The sequence below is a fragment of the Orycteropus afer genome, unplaced genomic scaffold (genome assembly GCF_000298275.1).
Source record: "Orycteropus afer afer isolate SDZICR_OR568_19922 unplaced genomic scaffold, OryAfe1.0 scaffold00080, whole genome shotgun sequence".
NCBI lineage: Eukaryota > Metazoa > Chordata > Mammalia > Tubulidentata > Orycteropodidae > Orycteropus > Orycteropus afer.
Window position 1 is genome coordinate 4,998,165 of NW_006921667.1, and position 20,684 is coordinate 5,018,848.

At 43.7% G+C, this 20,684-nt stretch overlaps 1 protein-coding gene across 1 annotated transcript in view; it reads left to right on the forward strand.

The window, feature by feature from the left end:
* MAP2K3 (mitogen-activated protein kinase kinase 3) overlaps positions 1–20,684 on the forward strand; it is a 44,702-nt gene that overhangs the window by 6,427 nt on the left and 17,591 nt on the right. The window contains exons 2-9 of the mRNA XM_042781031.1: positions 3,759–3,825; positions 4,204–4,252; positions 7,908–8,021; positions 8,315–8,434; positions 9,309–9,425; positions 10,294–10,345; positions 11,013–11,140; positions 11,549–11,626. Of these exons, the coding sequence (XP_042636965.1) occupies positions 3,759–3,825; positions 4,204–4,252; positions 7,908–8,021; positions 8,315–8,434; positions 9,309–9,425; positions 10,294–10,345; positions 11,013–11,140; positions 11,549–11,626 (725 nt within the window). The remainder of the gene's footprint in view (positions 1–3,758; positions 3,826–4,203; positions 4,253–7,907; positions 8,022–8,314; positions 8,435–9,308; positions 9,426–10,293; positions 10,346–11,012; positions 11,141–11,548; positions 11,627–20,684) is intronic.

Consider the following 20,684-nt stretch of genomic DNA (forward strand, 5'->3'; position numbering starts at 1 on the left):
TGGTTTGCTTGTGGTAGCCTGCTAAATCTCTGTTTGTTTTGGTGACTATCACCACCCTGGGCATACCTGGACAGCCCTGGGTGGCCCAGCCAGCTGACATCTGTGGCAAACACTAGTAGCAGCTGTGGCCTATTTCTGGGCTGTCTCCATGGTAGCCTCACCTACTCCCTCCAACAGCTGGCAAAGTGCCCCATGGGGCCTTGGTCACTACTGATGCAGCCCCAGTGACTTCGATGGGGTGAGTGGGTCATCTGTTCTAATGGACAGTGGGTGAGGAGGCCAGCACCCACAGCTCTTCACACACTGGCTGGCATAGTCTGATCAGGCCCTGACTGGCCACTGAGGCAAGGCCTAGCAGTGCCATGGCTGTGTACACAGCATTGGGACCTGGTGTCTGGAAACCCCAGGGGTGCCTCTTGGAGCTGTCTTGTTTCCTGGTGGTTTGGGGACAGCTAAGCCTGGGTCTTCTCTTCTCTGAAGTAGCAAGTGACGTTTCCCATCACAGTACCAAGGACAGGAGAGGACTATGCTTCCAACTACCTACTTGTGCTGGGCCCTACCTGTATACTAGGCCTAAGAGCTGTGGGCACCATGAACCCAGTCCAGAAATGAGGCCCTGGCCACTGAGCTGGGACTGGCAGAGGCCACATCTGAGCTCGGTTCAAAGGAACTCCATGAAGCTTCTATAGGTCACATGTGGGCTATTCATAGATCCCTGGTGGCTGGCATGGCTATGGGGCTGGGGGCACAGGGAGGTTGGGGTTGGGGGGATGCTTCTGTGAGAACATGGTTTATAGGGCTGTTTCTGCTCTGGATGGTGTCAGGGAGCATGCTTGAGTTTCTGCTCTGTCAGCTTGCTAAGTGGCCTTGGGCAAGTCACTCCTCCTGGGGATGGAGCCACTTGCAGGGGGCATCTGGATCTGAGACTCTACATGCACTCCCAGACTTGTTCTTAGTCATTGTGTTTACCGGCTCCCGGCTTCCTCCTTACAAGACAGCGTGGGGATACTCCCTTAGCTGCCTCAGCCCCCTCAGCTAATCCTGCAGGGCATGGACAGTGGGGTACAGACATGCCCAGCCCCTGTCCAGTCCCTGAGGCTTTGGAGGGATCAAGACACAACCTAGCACCTACTACAGCCCAGGGTGGCCAAGGTACCCTAGCTTGTGTCTGCTAAGGCCTCCAGCCATCCAATGAGACAGGTGGGGATACTGAGGCTGGTGAATGGCAGAGCCAAGACCTCCATGGGGGCTCACCTCAGGCCCCCTTTCCACGCTCATTGTGACTTTTAGGCGTTAGTGCTATACAGTGAAAAGGGCAGGGACCTGGCCCCAAACCTGGACCATATTGACTGGCCCTACTCACTGAAGCCATGTGCTAGGCTACGGAAGGTGTGCAGTATTGGCCTGGCTATGTGGCCTGGGGAATTGTGGTGAGAGGTGTGGCTGGGAGTCCTATCTCAGTAGCTACATAGAGCTGCTGGTCTGGGCCTTCCCAGCTTGCACAGAGGAAGTGTTGTTTGGTGTCAATCCTGGGTTCTAGCCCTGGCCCCTACACAGTCCCTCAGGTATCCTTGTTCTTGGCTCTTACTCATCTGTACGTCTCCCTGCTTCACATTTTAAGACTCAGGTTACAGTCAGAAAAGGAGAATATTGTATGACCTCACTTAAATTAAACGAACAAACCAAAACAGAAACAGGCAAATGTATAAAGACTAAAATTTATTAGTAGTAGTTATCACGGGTGGGAGAGAGGGGAAATGGGAGAAGGGGTTTTATTGCTTATGGAGTAATGGGTTTTTGGTTTATGATTTTCTTAGTTATCTAGTGCCACTATAACAGAGCTATCATAAATGGGTGGCTTTAACAAACAGACACTTATTTTCTCAAAGTTTAGGAGGCTAGAAGTCTGAATTCAAAGCACCAGCTCTAGGGGAAGGCTTTCTGTCTCTGTCAGCTCTGGAGGAAGAGCCATGTCTCTTTGAGCTTCTGCTTCTGGGTGATCTTCGTATGGCTCTTTTCCCCATCTCTTCTTACTTGATTGCTTTGTTTAATCTCTTTTATATGTCAAAGTTAACTCAAGACACACCCTACACTAATCCTGACTCATTAACATAAAGACAACCTACTCCCAAATAGGAGGAATAGAGGTTAGGATTTTCAACATATGTTTTTGGGGAACACAATTCTCAATTCATAACACCCACTCATTGCCATTGAGTCGATTCTGACCCATAGCCACCCTATAGGACAGAGTAGAACTGCCCCATAGGATTTCCAAGGCAGCCTGCCTCATCTTTCTCCCATGGAATGGCTGTTGGATTCAAACTGCTGACCTTTTTTGGTTAACAGCCAAATGCCTTAACCACTGTGCTACCAGAGCTCCTTAATCCATAACAATAGCAATAGGAAAAATCACGTTGATTAAAAGTAGGTTGCACAACTAATTAATATATTTACTCTCAATAAAAGTTAATTAACAAAAGTATGATAGATTTACCAAAAAAAAAAAAGAAAAGAAAAAAGAAAGAAGGTAGCTGCTGAGGCTGCTTATATACAACCAAACACCTCATGGGATTTTGTTTCTTGGTTGAGAGATTTAAGGTTATGGTTTCGTGAGACCGAAACCAAACTCAACCCACTGGCATTGAGTTGATTGCAACTCATAGCGACCCTACACAGGACAGAGTAGAACTGTACCATAGGGTTTCCAAAGCTGTAAATCTTTATGGAAGCTGACTGCCTCATCTTTCTCCCATGGAGTGGCTGGTGAGTTCGAATTTGGGCAGCAGCTGAATGCTTTAACTACTGTGCCACCAGAGTTCCTTTTCATGGGACATCCCAGTCAATTGGCCTAATACTGTGTTTAGTTAGTGCTTTTGTCCTACCTCCTAGTTTGTTGCATAGTGCCTGAGATCTTAAAAGCTTATAAGCAGCCATCCAATGTACAGCAATTGGTCTTTATTTGCCTGGAGCAACAGAAGAGGAAGGAGAGTCAGGAATAGGAAAAAGAAATGGAGTGTATACTTAATTGCCTCCATAAACAACTGCCTCCTTTGCCATGTGACCAGAAGAACTGGATGGTGCCTGGGTACCATTACTGAACATTTCGATCAAAGATTCTTTAGAAGAATCCTGATCAAGAGGGGAAAAATACAGAATTTCAGATGCTTATGAATTCCACGCTTTCTGGAGCCATGCAGGCTGGATGAACCCCTGAAACTGTTGCTGTAAAATAATCTTTAAATCTTAAACCTTCAACCAAAAATATCCCTTAAAGTCTTCTTAAAACCAAAGAGTAGTTTAGCATAACTAGTAAAGAATGTCTGCTTTGTGCATTATATTTTTAAAAATTCTATCTACATGGGATTAAATTGACAACCACTTGAAAGGAACATTAGGGGGCAGTAGGTTTATGTTGATGGCAGAGGAAGAACTCAGAAAAGGAGGGTGAGAATGGTTGCATAACTTGAAGAATGTAATAGATGTCATTGAGTTGTATGTGTGGAAATTTTTGAATTGGTGTATGTTATTGTGTACATTCTCAACATCAACAGAGTAAATTATTTTGAAAAAAGACTCAACTCAGTCTCATCTTGAGCCACCGGGGTGCCCATCGTGGCACTGACGTCACTGACCTTGATCAGGTTGAGGGCCAGAGCCTGTACCCTCTGTGTCCCAGCATTGCCCATCTTTGGGAGGACTATGGGATGTTGACTGACTGAGCAATTAATGTGATGCCCACCTTCTCTCTCCTTCAGGAAAATCTAGGAAGAAGAAGGATTTACGTATATCCTGTGTATCCAAGCCCCCGGTGCCCAACCCTACGTAAGTCTGTGTTTCTCCTTTGGGCTCAGCCTGGAGAGGAATCCCGAGGGGGCTGTGCCTCAGCCTCAGGGAACGTCCTGTGCAGGCAGCCATGTCGGGGCTCATGAGTGGTCCCACCCACTTCTCAATTCCCTGCTATAGAAGAGGGAAACAAGGTGCTGTGTGGGTGGCTGGGTGGGGTTTTACCCTGAGTGAGTCACTCAGGCCTTATACCTGGCATGTGTGGTTGATGCTGAGGACTGTGAAGTGAAGGGATTTTAGGACCAGAGCCTCCTCCCTCAGGCCTCTGGAAAAGCTCTGGTTCCCCCAGGCCAGTTTGCTCTTCTTTTAGAGGGTGTGTGACTTTCTGAGCTCATAGGATTTTCTTCCTCCTCATAGGCCTCCCCGGAACCTGGATTCCCGGACCTTCATCACCATAGGAGACCGGGTGGGTACTGTTAAGTTGTTGTTGTGTTTGCCATCGAGTTGGAGCCAACTCATAGTGACCCCTCGTTGGGTTTCTGAGGTGTTACCTGTATGGGAGTAGATTGCCCCACCTTTGAGGAGTGGCTGGTGGGTTTGAACTGCCAGTCTTCTGATTAGCAGTCAAAGGCCTTAGGCACTGTGTCACTGGAGCTCCCTTGTTAAGTTGTAGAAATACTTTATATATTTTATACTATATAAATGCATATAAAATACTTTACATATATTTATGTATTTTAGATATTAAACTCTTTATTGGATATATGGTTCCCAAAATTTTCTCCCAATCTGTAGGTTATCTTTTTACTTTTTTCATAAATCCTTTCATGAATCAAAGTATTTAATTTTTATGCCTTCCCGTGCATCTATTTTTGTCTTTTGCAGCTCATGTTTTTCTTGTCATAGCTGATAGCCTGTTGCTAAAAACTAGGTTCCATAGCTTTACTCCTACATTTTCTTCTAAGAATTTTATGGTTTTAGTTTTAAAATTTAGGTGTTTGATTCATTTTGAATAGGTTTTTGTTTGATGTGAGGCATGGATCCTGATTCATTCTGTATATGGAAATCCAATTTTCATAGCACCATTTGTTGAAGAAACTCTTCTTTCCCCACTGAATAGACATAGCACCTTTGTCAAAAATCAGTTGACCATAGATGTATGGATTTATTTCTGAACTTTCAATTCTATGCCATTGGTCTATATGTCTATTATTATACCAGTATCAGGCTGCTTAAATTAATGTGGCTTTATAGTATGTTTTGAAATCAGGAAATGTGAGTCCTCCTGCTTTATTCTCCTTCAAGATTGTTTTAGCTTTTATGGGTTCCTCACCCTTCCATATACATTTGAGGTTGGCTTTTCCATGTCTACAAAGAGGGATGGTAGAATTTATTTAAGTCTTATTTGAGATCTTTGAGTCTTGTTTTATAGTCTGCTGTCTTTCACCTTCTTGGTTAACTTTATTCCTAAGTACTTTACTCTTTTAGATGCTATTGTAAATGGTAATGTTTCCTCAATTTCCTTTTCCACTTGCTCTTGCTGATTTTTGTGTGTCGACTCTGCCATCATGCTGAATTCATTTATTACTTCTAATACCTTTCTTGTGGATTCTTTGGGTTTTTCTGTGTATAAGATTGTATCATCTGTGAAACCAGATAGTTTTACTTCCTCCTTTCCAATTTGTATACCTTTTATTTTTTCAAGCCTAATTGCTCTGGCTGGAATTCCAAGAATGATGTTGAGTAGCAATGGTGAGAGTGGGCATCCTTGTCTTGTTTGTGATCTTAAAGGGGAAGTTTTTAGTCTTTCTTCATTGAATATGATGTTAGCTATAAGGTGTTTAGAAATATTTTTCATCATATTGAGGAGTTTTCCTTCTATTTCTGTATTGTTGAGTGTTTTTATCTTGAAATAATGTTCAATTTTGTCAAATGCCTTTTGTTCATCAACTGAGATAATCATGTGGTTTTTTCCCCTTCTATTAATGTGATATATTACATTGATTGATTTTCTATTGTTGTACTATACTACCCTTGCATTCTTGGGATAAATCTCAATTATTATATAATCATTTTAATATATTTTTAGATTTATTTTGCTACTATTTTGTTGAGGATTTTTACATCTGTATTCATAAGGATTATTCATCTATAGTTTTCTTGTAATGTCTTTGTCTGGCTTTGGTATCAGGGTAAATCTTACCTCATAGAATAAGTTATGTAGTGTTTCCTTCCTTCCTTTTCTGTTGTAAAAGTTCCAGTATGATTAGAGTTATGTTTTTTTTTTTTTTTGGTAAATGTTTGGTAGAATTCCCAGTAAAGCCACATGGTCCAGGACTTTTCTTTGTTGGGAGAGTTTTGATTACTCTTCACTTTTTATGTGTTTGTTGAGATTCACTTACTGAGTCAGTGTAGGGAGTTTATGTGTTTCAAGAAATTTGTCCATTTACCATGGTCACAGGGCACATCAAGCTCAATTGGCATAACATACTACACAAAAACATTGTTCTGCATCTATTTTGGTGAGTAGCAACTGAGATCTTAAAAGCTTGCAAGTGACCATCTAGATGCAACAATGGGTCTCTCCTCATCTAGAGCAAAGAAGAGTGAAGAAAACCAAAGACACATGGAAACAATCAGTCCAAGGGACTGGTACATAATGCGATCCTCAGCTATGACTCTGAGACCAGAAGAACAAGATGGTGCCCAGCTACCACTGTCAATCACTCAGAGGGGGATCTATGTAGGAGATCCTGGATAGAGTGGGAGAACAATGTGGAGCAAAAGTAAAAATCATTAAAAAAACAAACAAACGGGGACCAGTTTTGCTGGTCTGATAGAGCCTGATGGAACCCCTGAGACTATGGCCCCTAGCTGCCCTTCAGGTCTGGGATTGAACTCACTCCTGTGGCTTCCAGCCAAACCAAAGATAGGCATATGAGCTGAACATTAGGTAGATACATTAGGTAGATACACTTCTTGGAGAGATCAATCATAGGAGAACAGAAGGGCTGTGTATGCATAGGGAGACAGCTTGGGGGCAAGAGTGCATGGGAGGGAAGGACACAGGGAAGAGGTAACTATGGGGAAGAAGTGGGAGGGGAGCTGTTGCATTGTGGGAAATTGCAGTCAATGTTATGAGACAAAGTGTATGTGAACTGCTGTATGGAAAATGAATTTGCTCTGTAAACTGTCATCCAAATCACAATAAAATTTTTTTTAAAAAATAAAAGAAATTTGTCCACTTCCTCTTAGTTTATCTAATTTTTTGGCATAAACTGTTGTAGTGTTCCCTAAGAATCTGTAGGGTTTTCAGTGTCTGCTTTTGGGGAAGTAGATCACCAGGCCTTTCTTCTGAGGTTTCTCTGGGTAGAATTGAACTTCCAACCTTTTGGTTAGCAGCTGAATGCATGAACTGTTTGTACCATTCAGTGCCTGGTTGCTACCTCTTCCAGAAAGTCATAGAGATGGAATTGCACAATGTGTAGCCTTTTTGAATTGGCTTCTTTCCCTTCATTCATATGCCTCCAGTTGATGTGGAAAGATGCCAATGACTGAGAGTCATGGCTTGGGCTGAGGTTCTGCAGGCAGAAGACCCCCTTCTGAAGCCTCTGCTCTGTATCGATCCCTTCAGCTCCCTTCCCCCTAGGGCTTACTATGTCTGACATTCTTCAGCTGTTTGCTTGTCCTTTCTTTGCCTGTCTCTCCCCATAGAGGGCACACTCCATGAAGACAAGACCTTTGTTTTCTTCTCTGTGTGTGTCTCAGTGCCTAGAGTAGGGACTCACATGTTGCAGGTTCTCAGTAAATATTGGTTGAAGGAACAATTCAGTTTGAAGGTCTGTGTTAAGATTGGAGGAAAGAGGGAAGGTCATGTTTTGAGCTCCCAGTTCCAGCTAGTTTATTTCATGGGCTGCCTTACTTAAACATTGCCGAGGTCCTTTGATTGTGCTGAGGGCAGTGTGAGTGTCAGACAGGTTGAGTTACTCTCTGAGGGCTGTGTAGCCAGGACATGCCTGGCTCAAGGTTTGAACCCAGACCTGACTGACTGGGAAGCTCTCCACTTTCCCAGCTGTCTCCACTGCACTGCCACCAACTTTCTCTCCTTTCTGTCCCCCAAGAACTTCGAGGTGGAGGCTGATGACCTGGTGACCATCTCGGAACTGGGCCGTGGAGCCTATGGGGTAGTGGAGAAGGTGCGACATGCCCAGAGTGGCACCATCATGGCCGTGAAAGTGAGCAGACCATACCCTGGCCCAGCTCTGCTGGGGAGCATTGGAGTTGGGAGTTACTTGGGAGGGCTGCCTGGAGGAGGAGTGGGAGCTGAGCCTGACATAAACCTATAGGCCATTAGTTTTTCATTCAGGCACTGAGCCCTAGGTGGCTTCTGATTGTGTGGCTGCCCTGCATCATTACCAGTGATGGGGCAGACCTTTCCAGGGCAGGCTGGGTGATGGCTCTCAGCACTTGTGGCTCCTGGCCCTTGGTGCAGATCTCTCCCTGAGCTGTGTCCCCCTACTCTTCACAGCGGATTCGAGCCACCGTGAACTCGCAGGAGCAGAAGCGGTTGCTCATGGACTTGGACATCAACATGCGGACAGTTGACTGCTTCTACACTGTCACCTTCTACGGGGCCCTCTTCAGAGAGGTGCGGCCTGGTGAGGGGAGGAGGCTAGGCTGGAGCCCACTCACCTGCCCCATCACACACCATCTGTCTAGCCTGCAATCTATCACCATCATTTTGGCCACTTAGTAAACTTACTGCATGTGGGTGCTGGGACAGCGTGGATGACAGAGTCCCTGCCCTCCCAAATGCAGAACCCCTTGATTCTTAGGAGTCAGATTCCTGGCTCCCCCTCTGGCTACTGCTCTGTGCCTCAGTTTTCCCATCTATAAAATGAAGCCAGTAATGATTCCACCTAAAGTTGTTCTCCACAATATATGTAGCATGGGCCTAACCCAAAAGAAATGCTCTGTGTGGGGGGCTTGTTAAGATTGTTTCCATCAGGTCTGAACTAAGGGGCTTGAGGGATGCAGGGGCCACAGTGGGAGGGGATATATGACAGGTCCTGGGTCTGAGCTGGAGTGAGAGGTGTGGCAAGTGTAGGAGCCTCTGGAAGGGGTACAGGGTAAGGTCCTTAGTCCTGAGCTGGAACTAGGAATGTAGTAGATGCAGTGGCGGCAGTGGAAGGGGCTGCAGGGCCAGGTCCTACAGCTGAGCTGCTTCACTGGCCCTGAAAGCCCCTATTAGAGGGACAGGATAGGCTTGTGTTTTCTTCTCCCCAAAAAGCTCCATGGAATTAGGAATCAGATGGGGAAGATAAGAGGCAGCAGAGAGGATAATGTGGGCCCAGCGCAGAGAGAAGCAGGTGGATTGAGAAGGTTTGAGAGCAGGATGGAAGGACTTAAGTGTGGTGCTCAATAAAGGTAGGGGTTGAGTGATGGGGGACTATGACCAAAGGGGGCCTGGGACTGGTAGAGGGCAGAGTCAGCCTGAACTGACCCCTAGTCTTTATCCCCAGGGTGATGTGTGGATCTGTATGGAACTCATGGACACCTCTCTGGATAAGTTCTACCGGAAGGTGCTGGATAAAAACATGACAATTCCAGAAGACATTCTGGGGGAGATTGCTGTGTCGGTAAGTGGCCGTGGGTCTGACCTGGGGTTGGAGGCACCAACCCTTGCCCCAGCAGCCACAGAGCTGGCTGACCAGGGGACCACATAGGCTTGGAATGTCCTGGTTTCCTTATTTTCATGTTTTTTTCTCTAGTTTCCCTGCATCTTTCTCCCATAGAATGGCTGGTGGGTTTGAATCGCCACAGACCTTTTGGTTACCATTCAAGCACTTAAGCACTGCCCCACCAGGCCTCCTGTCCTAGTTTCCCAGGCTCAGGAAGTTTTTCAAAAAGGACCTGAGTATTTATAGCTTCCTCTTCTCAAAATACCCTTAGGCAGCTCATAGGGATGGGGAGATACAAGCAAGACTAGAGAAAAACTTGATAAAGATAAACTGAATAAGGGCAAGGTTAGCATCCAAAACACATGCCTGCTGAGGCTGTTGAATTTTCCAGAAGAGAGTGAGCATCTCAGCAGCCAAAGTAAAAGGGAAATGTGTAACTGGTGACTCTCCATCCTGATGTGCCCATGTCTGTGGAAGGTCTGTAGGGTTAGGAAGAGGAGCAGGAGGCTGCAGATAGGCTGAGGTTATCTGAGGAGAGCCTTGGAGTGCTGATGGCCCTGGGGCTATCACAGATCTGGGACTCTGGGGATGTTAGGCTGGGGTATTCCTGAATAAACTTAGACCTGAGACCCAGCAGACCTGGAACAAGGGAGAGAAAGACAGATGGCCATCATGTCTGTACCAGGGTTGCCCTGACAATGGGCAGCCCAGGCACTAGGGGTCAGGTTGTGTATGCATGAGGAGAGGAGACAAGTTCATAGGGCAAGGTGATTGCTCTGTGCTTGTTAGTATACTAGAAATAGCCCTCATCTGTCCCCCAATGCAGATCGTGAGGGCCCTGGAGCACCTGCACAGCAAGCTCTCCGTGATCCACAGAGGTATGTGTGGGTTGGGAGAAGGGCTTCATGAAGGGCCCTCACATGGTCTCATGGGGGTAGGGATGAAGGAGAGACCTCATGGGGGCCTTATGGGGAGGGGGAAGGGGTAGGAGCCTCACTGGAGCTAATGGAGGTAGGGGCTGGGGTAGACTAGGGTGGCTCATGGGGGGAATGTTGTAGGAGTAGGCGAATCTTGTTAGTGTACATAATCTTGCCCAGGCTTGCTGGGTGGGTGAATGTCTCCCGATTGTCAAGATGAGTAAATAGGCTCAGAGAGACTCACACATGATGTGCCTGGTGGGGTTGGGAGCTGAGCCCAACTCCCAGTCCAGGGCTTTCTCTTCTCTTTTCTTCCTCTGTTATCTGGTACTACTTGGACATTACTGTCTGTACCTCTTGGGGCCTCCAGGGAGGAGCTCTGACTTCCTAAGCCCAGTGGTGGTAGAATCAGAGGGACCTGGCTCATGTCCTGGCTGTGCCACCACCCATTATGTGACATGAGTAACACCAGCCTCCCACCCCCTCAGGGTCTTCATCTGTGGACAGGCTGTCAGTGATGTCTGCCCCCTGGGCTGATAGAGCCTGTTGTGATCCAGCACAGCTAGGCACCATGCCCACACCAGGGCTCTGTGGACAGGAGCCAGAACAACCCATTCTGTCCCCACAGATGTGAAGCCCTCCAATGTGCTCATCAACAAGGAAGGCCATGTGAAGATGTGTGACTTTGGGATCAGCGGCTACTTGGTGGACTCTGTGGCTAAGACCATGGATGCTGGTTGCAAGCCCTACATGGCTGTAAGTGCTGCCACCCACTGGGCCCTGTGCGAGTCACCTTGGTCAAGCAGTCCATGCTTACCGAAGTCATTATTGTGCTCCAAACTGCTCCCGTTTGGATGGTAAATCACGTAGACCCCTACACAGGGAGGCACTTCTCTCATGAGCTGTGTGGATCCTGCCCCTCTTCCAGTGCCAGGGATATGGGTCCTACAGCCCCTTCCCTAGGCAGAGTTGGGAACCAGGTTATGTTCTCACCATGTTACCCTGCTCCTTACTGACCTCAGTCTCTATGTCTGTCAATTGAGGTGGCATGATCCCTCAGCTTGGGGGAATGGGAAAGAAGATTTAGCTCAGGGGCCTTGGATGCCCCCTTCTGGGCCCTTTCATGCTAGAGTGGGTGATCACCACCTATCATCTCTCCAATAGCCCGAGAGAATCAACCCAGAGCTGAACCAGAAGGGCTACAATGTCAAGTCTGATGTCTGGAGCCTTGGCATCACCATGGTAATGGGGGTCCCGCTTTTAAAGCTGCTCAGGGAGGGGTAGAAGGGAATCGTTCCTGCATCTGTGAGCTCTTGGAATAACATAGTTTGGGTCTTAGAGGGAAATGTTGGCCTCAAACTTTGGGAAAAAAAGTCACCATCAAAATGACCATATAACTAAGAACATTGTGCAGGTGACATTATACCCTCTTTCCTGATGATTAAATTTAATCTGCACAAAAAATCTCTTCACCAAGTGACCCTGTCCCTCTTGTGATAACTTGCCCATTAAATGTTTTTCACTTTGGAAGAATTCCCAAGAGCTCATGGTGATTGTCAGGAAATCACAATTATAGTAAATTAAATGAACTCTTCATACACACATGCTGTCAAAAACAAAACGATGCTTTCAGAGCTTTCTTACAGTGAGAAGTGTATTATATGTATGTGGAGTCCAGGTGTCTTTCATTGGTCTTGGGAGACTAAGTGGGTGAGCTGCTCGACTCTGGGCTGCAGAGCCTGAAATGCCAGTGTTGGGCAGGTGGGGGGGGGGTGTCACAACTGAGCTGTGTGGGGGTAGAGGCAGGGTTCCTCTCTGTACCCATGATTTGCCTCTGGGTTAGGCAAGGCATAGGGATGGCCCTAGGCCTGTGTGTGCCTCTTGTTTTCCCCAGAAGTTCCACACCCCTTCCTGAGTCAGAGCTGAGGGCAAAGGTCAGGGTCAGGGTCATTATTTTTGTATTCACATTTGAGTTTTAGAATGCTTCCGCTGGCAGCAGTGGAGAGTGGATTGGAGAGTCAGGAAAGATTGGCTGGGTGCTTCCCTGTTGGAGTCTAAGCAGTTGTGCTTAATAGTAGGCCTGTGGAGAGACTGCACCAAGTGACACTAGCAGCATGAAGCAGAGCACCGACAAGCCCAAGCAGCACCCCTTCTCCTAATTTTAGCAGGTATAACTGATTGTGTGTGTTCTGAGCGTGGACTTGTCTTTAGAGTTTTGATAGTGTTAGCACTTTCTCTGCTTTCCAACTCCCAGAGATCCCGACCCCAGGGGAATTTCCCACTTGCTCTCACCCCTGTGTTGGAGAGGGGGCTTAGTCAGTAAACAAAACTAACCAGTCAGATGGCGGTTGACTCAGGTTTGGGGACATGTGAGGCAGGGAAAGATGGGATGAAGAGAAGGGTGTCTACTGTAGGTAAGGAGGCCAGAACAGGCCTCTAGTAGCAATGAGCAAGAGTATTCCAGATCTGAGGGCAGAGGGGTCCTGGAGAGGGAGCAGCAGGTGCAAAAGGCCTTGAGGTAGCCACTTCCCATGGTGTACCTGGGTGGATGAATCCGAAGGTAGAGGGAGGGAAGGGTAAGTAGGAGCAGAATGGGGCATGGGTGTAGGGCCAACAGAAGAGTTTTAGATTTTACTGACATTGTTACTTATTACTATTATTATGTGACTGCAACTTTATAAACTATTTTTGTAGACAATGACTGGGAGAGAATTAAAATCAAAATCATTTTGTCAGGGAGGTGGAATTAAGGTAGTATATTTATTTTTCCTTAATATTGTCGAGACATCATTTTTTCAGTTAAACTCTATTTCGTTTTGAAGTAGTGATAAATATTCAAAACCTGAAGGGGTGGTACTGTACTTGCAGATAAGAGTTTTCTAACTCCTGAGTTAAAAAGTAAGGGAAATCCAACTTATAATCACATCACACACAAACATACACATACATACACACACACACATGCCCACATATGCCTGTTCCCCTCTTACCTTTTCCCTTCCCTTCCTTCGTTAAGTTTGTCTAACCATTGTCATTGTTGGGGACCCACCTGTCCCAATGGCCTCCTGAACTCCACATTGGAACTTGGTCAAGTGTGTGCTTCAGGTGTTGAATGAGGCATGTAGGCCACTCTAAAACCCAGTGACCTGGAGCAACAGTGGTCCTTACTTCTCTAGTGTCTGCAGTGTGGGGTGGGCTCTACTGGGTGACTCTTCTGTGTTACCTGGCAGTGGCCGGGCCACTTAAGTGCTACACTCAGCTGGTGGCTGGCTGAGCTGGGGGACCCAGAAGGCTTTACAGCTATGGTGCCCCTTTGTGTGTTCCAGCAATGTGGCTGATTTGGGCCTCCACTCAGGGTGTAGGGATCAGGAAAGTTAGAACTCTTTCCTGGTAGAGGGCTTCCAAAAGGGAAATCCTCTTCAAGTCCTGGCCTAGGGGCTGGTTCAGTATCACTTAGTCAGAGACTGGCTTGGACTCAAGGACTGGGGAATGGACCTAAATCTACAGCAGGGTGGAGTGACAGTCACATAGAGCAGAGGAGGTGGTGGTAAGCATCTTTGGAGACTGGTAGCCATTGTACAGATCAGAGTTTTTCCACAGGTTATAAAATTAATATAAAAATTCAGAGGAAAAGTGAAAGTAAAAGGAAGACACGAATCAATCACAGAAAGACAAATAATTGTATTAGACCACTATTGTAAAAAGTCAAGGAAAGGTTTATACATGGAAGGAAACTTTCTTTTTGGTTACCATAGATGGGAAGGGATGAGAGGGGGGAAAAAATGAAGTTGTCAAGATTTTCATTTTACTTGGATCTACAATCAACACCCATGGAAGCAGCACTCAGGAAATCAAACAGTGTATAAGGGACTTCTGGTAAGATGGTGGAATAGGCAGACTAGCTATACAGACCCTCTTCAACAAAGAAAAGATAAACCAGTTGACATAGATACAGAAGCTAATCCTGGAGCTCTGAGCTTTGAAAGAAAGGATATACAGAAGTGAATTAAACACTGACTAGTAGAAGAACCTGAATGAAAACAGTGAGTAAAGAGACAAATGGAGCTGCAGACTATCAGTTATCCTGACAGCACAGACAGCCTGAATATTTCCAAGAGGTGTTAGGATCTGAGAATTACCTTAAAAATTGGCCCTGCTCACCAAGGGCTGCATGGAGGACTGTGCTGGTGGCTCATGACTAAAAAGGGAAACAGCAAAGAAGGAGACAAATTGAACTGTGGACTTTTGGCTGTATGGAGAGTGCAGCCATTTTGAATATTTACAAACGGTGGCCAGTTTGGATATTTCAAGTGACACCATTCTTGTTCAGATTTCAGGCATCTAAGAATGGGCTCTGTTTGCTGAGGATAACACTGACATACAGGAGGCTGACAATTGGAAAAGAGACAGGTGGTGAGTGCATAAGTGCTGCAAACTTGCAAATAGAAGAGCACAGTACCCTGCTTACTCAGATAACATCCAAACAAAACAAAGAAAATGAAAATCTTGGACAAATCACTCCAACATATAATCACCAATGAAATATAAACACAAAAATGTCATAATATCTCAGAGACAACAGACCATCACAGTCCACACAAAGCAGCAAGATAAAACAGTAGAAACAAGAGACCAGGATATAGACCCAGAACACACACATCCCTGAGGAGGAAGCAGCATTGGAAATCCCTGATAAGGAATTCAAAAGAATTACATTTAGATACCTTCAATGGATTGAGAGACAGATCAAGGAAAACACTGACAAAATTGAAAGCACAGAGAAAACCATAGAACAATATCAAAATACAATACAAGAACAAAATGACAAAATGGAAAAATTAGAAATGATACTAAATCTACAGATAGAAATCCAGAAGATTAATACTGACTTTTCAGAAATAGATAACGCATTGAATGGGCAAAGAAGTAGAATTGAATCAAAAGAAGACAGAATTAGTGAGACTGAAGACAAGTACCTCAATGTTTCTTTGGAAAGGGATCAATCAGAAAAAAGATCAAAACAAAATGAAGAAAGCCTAGGGTTCATGTGGGATACTATCTAAAGGAATAACCTATATGTATTCGGAATTCCAGAACAGAAAGGGAAAAATAAAATCACAGAATTGTCCAAGGTTAGTTGGAAGAGAACTTCCCGGATATGATGAAAGATGAGAATATATCCATTCAGGAAGTCCAACAAACTCCACATAGGATAGACCCCCAAAAGAAAATCACCAAGGCGTATTGTGGTGGTTATGTTTGTGTGTCAACTTGGCTGGGCCTGGTTGAGTGGCTGGGCAGCTGAATGTAGTTATTCCCTATAGTGGAATGTACTGGAGCAGCTGAGTAGCTGCTTTAGGGATGTGGTCTGCTTCCTGTATATAAGAAACAGCTTTGGGAATGGTCTCTAGCTTATGGCATGCTTGAACCCTGCATGTAGCTGTGTTGTTGTTCAGCAGCCTGCCACCCTCTGCCAACCTTGGGACTTTCAATGGACTTAAATTAATGGCCTGCCAGCAGCTGTCTGAGTGAAGAAAACCCTCTAGCTCTAGTGGGCTAGGAACAGGAGGCAAGCCCAAGGTTGAGGGGCTTTCATCCAGCCCCTAGAGCTTGGCACTTTGAACTTGGACTTAAAGCCTCCAAATTGTAACAGTAAACTCCTGTTTGTTAAGGCCATCCCATTTGTGGTGTATTCTTGTCAGAGCGGCACTAGGTAACAATAAAATACATATCATTATCAAACTCACCAAAACCAAAGACAAAGAAAGAATTCTGAAAGCAGCATGGGAAAAAGAAAAAGTTACCTACAAAGGGCAACCATTGCGACTAAGCTCTGATGTCTCAGCAGAAACCATGTGGGTTAGAAGGCAATGGGATGGTATATATAAAACCCTGAAAGAAGAAAATTTCCAACCAAGAATTATATTCTTGGTAAAATTGTCCCTCAAATATGATGGTGAAATTAGGGCGTTTCCAGATAAGCAGAAATTAAAGGAATTTGTTAAAACCTGACCAACCTTACAAGAGATGCTAAAGGGAGTTCTTTTGACAAAGAACCAACAACAGCAAACAACAACTGACCATTAACACACATGAGAACATAACCCAGAAACCACAGTTATGAAAGCATCCAAAGTAAATAAGCCTACAAGATTGTAAACATGGAACAAGAGACATCAATTGGCAAATGAGGACAACTACAAACCAAAAAGAGGGAAAAAATTGTGTAATTATAGAACTTCTAAATGGTGAGGAAGTCAAGACAATTGCAACATAGAATGGACTTCTAAACTTGGAAAGAAAATTTTAAATCACAGGGTAATCTGAAAGAAAAATGATAAACCTTCAGATCAAAATAAAAAAGAGGACAAGCAAAAATATTTAGCAAATTACTAAAACAATAGCAATGAAGGAACAAAATGAGCACAGCACAGAAAATTATGTGGAACAAAGAAATCAGCAACACCATGAAAAAACACCAGCAACAAATTCATACTTGGTGACAAGTATTACACTGAATGTCAATGGATTAAATGCACCACTCAAGAGACAGACAGTTGCAGACTGGATAAAAAAACGTAACCCATCAATATACTTTCTACAAGAGATACCCCTTAGAGAGAAAGACAAAAATAGACTGAAAATCAAAGATTGGAAAAAGATAATATCAATCAAATGGCAACCATAGAAGAGCAGGAATGGCAATGTTAACTTCTGATAAATTGACTTTACGACAAAAACCACCATATGAAACAAGGAAGGACATTAAATATTGATTAGAGGATTGATTGAACAAGAGGACATAACCATAATAAATATCTGTGCATCCAATGACCAAACCAAAGACCAAACTCACTGCCATCAAATCGGTCCTGACTCATAGCGACCCTTCCTTGGGTTTCCGATGTGGTATCACTATGGAAGTAGATTGCCCAACCTTCCTTCTGAGGAGCGGCTGGTGAGTTTGAACCGCCAGCCTTTATAAATCAGACTTTAACAGAATTGAAAACACAAATAAATGACTCCACAGTCATAGTAGGAAACTTTAATACACCACTTTCAACCGAAGATAGAACAACTGGAAAATCAACAACACAGAAGAATTAAACAGTATGGTCCACCAATTTGACCTTATAGACATCTACAGAGCATCAGAACTATCTTTTCTAGTGAACATAAGAATGTTTTCCAGGATAGACTATATGTTAGCCCACAAGGAAAGCCTTAAAATTCAAAAACATTGATATTGTAAAGCATCTTCTCAGATCACAATGCTTTATAAAGTTAGAAATCAACAATAGGAAGACCAGTGGAAAAGGAGCAAACACATGGAAACTGAATAACACCCTCCTTGAAAACAACTGGGTAATAGAAGAAATAAAATGAAATAAAAATAATTCCTTGAGTCAAATAAGAATGAGAACACAACATACCAAAATCTTTGGGACACAGCAAAAGCAGTGATCAGAGGCCAGTTTATAGCAACAAATGCACACTCAAAAAAGAAAAAAGAGGCAAGATCAACACCTTAACCCAACATCTCCAACAATTAGAAAAAGAGCAGTTAAAAAAAGAAAAGAAAAAGAAAGCCTCCAGTTACCAGAAGAAAAGAAATAAGATTTGAGCAGAAATAAATGAAGCAGAAAATAGAAAGACAATAGAAGAAATCAAGACTAGAAGCAGTTTTTTTTTTTTTTTAAGATTAATAAAATTGACAAACCACTGGTAAATTTAACAAAGGAAAAGAGGGAGAAAATACACATAACATGAATAAGAAACTAATTGTGCAACATCACAACAGAACCAACAGTAATTAAAAGGATGGTATCAGGATACTATGAAGAACTATACTCCAACAAATTTGAAAATTTAGAAGAAATGGACAGATTTCTAGAAATACACTGCTTAACCTAACTGAACACAGACTGAGGTGGGAAATTTGAAGAGACCCATAACAAAAAAAGAAATTGAAAAGGTCAGAATAAAATCAACAACAAAAAAAGCCCTGGCCCAGATGGTTTCACTGGAGAATTCTACTCAATGTTCTATTCAAACTGTTCCAGAACACAGAAAAGGATGGAATCCCCCCAAACATATTTTATGGAGCAAGCATAACCTTGATAACTGTTTTATTTACCTAGTGCAGCTATGACAAGAATATATCACATATGGACTGGCTTGAACAAACAGGAGTTTATTCTCTTACAGTTTGGAGGCTTTAAGTCCGAGTTCAGGGTGCCAGGCTCTAGGGGCTGGGTGAAAGCCCCTCAACCTTGGGCTTCAGTTCTGCTTCCTGCTCCTACCCACTGAAGCTGGAGGCTTTTCTTCACTCAGCTGCTGACTGCTGAGGCTGACAAACCCAGCGTTGACAAATAATAAGTCTCAGTTGTGATGTTACCAAACCACATGCAGGTCATTAATTCAAGTCTATTAAAGGTCCCAAGATCAGCAGAGCATGGCAGGCTGCTGAACAATGACATGGCTACATGCAGGGTTCAAGTGTGCCATCAGTTAGAGACCATTCCCAAAGCTGTTTCTTATATATGGGAAGCAGATCACATACCCAAAGTAGCTACTCAGCTACTCCAATAGATTCCACCATGGAGTGGTGGAATTACCAATCTCATCATGGAGAATAACTACATTCATCTGCCCAGCCACTCAACTAGGCCCAGCCAAGTTGACACACAAACTTAACCACTACAATACCAAAGCCAGGCAAAGACATTACTAAAAAGGAAAAGTACACACCAATATCCCTCATGACTGTACATGCAAAAATCTTCAACAAAATCCTAGCCAATAGACTCCAAAAAAATAATATGACTAAGTGGGATTCATAGCAGGTATGCAAGGATGGTTCAACATTAGAAAAACATCAACATCATCTATCACATAACTAAAACAAAGGGAAGAACCACATGATTTGAACAACAGCCTCCTGGTCTATGTACAGCTTCCTCGTGAGTACCATTTATTGTTCTGAAATTCCCATTCTTCTCAATGTTATTGACAACTTTTTATGATCCACACAATCAAATGATTTTGCATAGTCAATAAAACACAAGTAAACATCTTTCTGGTATTCTTTGCTTTGAGCCAAGATCCATCTGCAATCAGCACTGATATCTCTTGTTCCATGTCCTCTTCTGAATCCAGCTTGTACCTCTGGAAGTTCTCTGTTAATATACTGCTGCAACCATTTTTGAATGATCTTCAGTAAGATTTTCCTTGGATGCGATGCTATATAATATATATATATATTATATATATATAATTATATATATTATATATAATTATATATATATTATATATATATAATTATATATATTATATATAATTATATATATATAATTTCCACATTCTGTGGGATCACCTTTCTTTGGAATGGGTACAAATATGGATCCCTTCCAGTCAGTTAACCAGGCAGCTGTCCCAAATCTCTTGGCATAACTGAGTAAGTCCCTCCAGCGGGGCATCCGTTTGTTGAAACATCTCAATGGGAATCCATCAATTCCTGGAGCCTTGTTCTTTGCCAATTCCTTCAGTGCAGCTTTGATTTCTTCCTTCAATACCATTGGTTCTTAATCATATGCCACCACCTGAAATGGATGAAGATCTACCAGTTCTTTTTGGTACAGTGACTCTTTGTATTCCTTCCATCTTCTTTTGAGGTTTCCTGCACCATTCAATATATTGTCCATAGAATTTTTCAATATTGCAACTCCACGCTTAATTTTTTTCCTCAGTCTTTCAGCTTGAGAAATGCCAGGCGTGTTCTTCCCTTTTGATTTCCTAACTGTAGGTCTTTGTACATTTCATTATAGTAATTGGCTTTGTCTGCTTGAACTGCTCTTCGAAATCTTCTGCTCAGCTCTTTTGTCTTGTCATTTTTTCCATTTGCTTTAGCTACTCTGTGCTCAAGGGCAAGCTTCAGAGTCTCTTCTGTCATCATTTTGGTCTTTTCTTCTTTTCTCGTCTTTCTTCATGGTTGATGTTCTTGATGTCATACCACAATTATTCTGCTTTTTGGTCATTGGTGTTCAGTGTATCAAATCGGTTCTTTAGATGGTCTCTAAATTCAGGAGGGATATATTCAAGATCATATTTTGGCTTTCATGAACTTGTTTTAATTGTCTTCAACTTCAAGTTGAATTTGCATAAGAGCAGTTGAAGGTTTGTTACACAGTCAGTTCCTGGCCTTGTTTTGGCTGAAGATATTGAGCTTTTCCATGGCTTCTTGCCACAGATGTAGTCAGTCTGATTCCTGTGTATTCCATCTGGCGAAGTCCATGTGTAT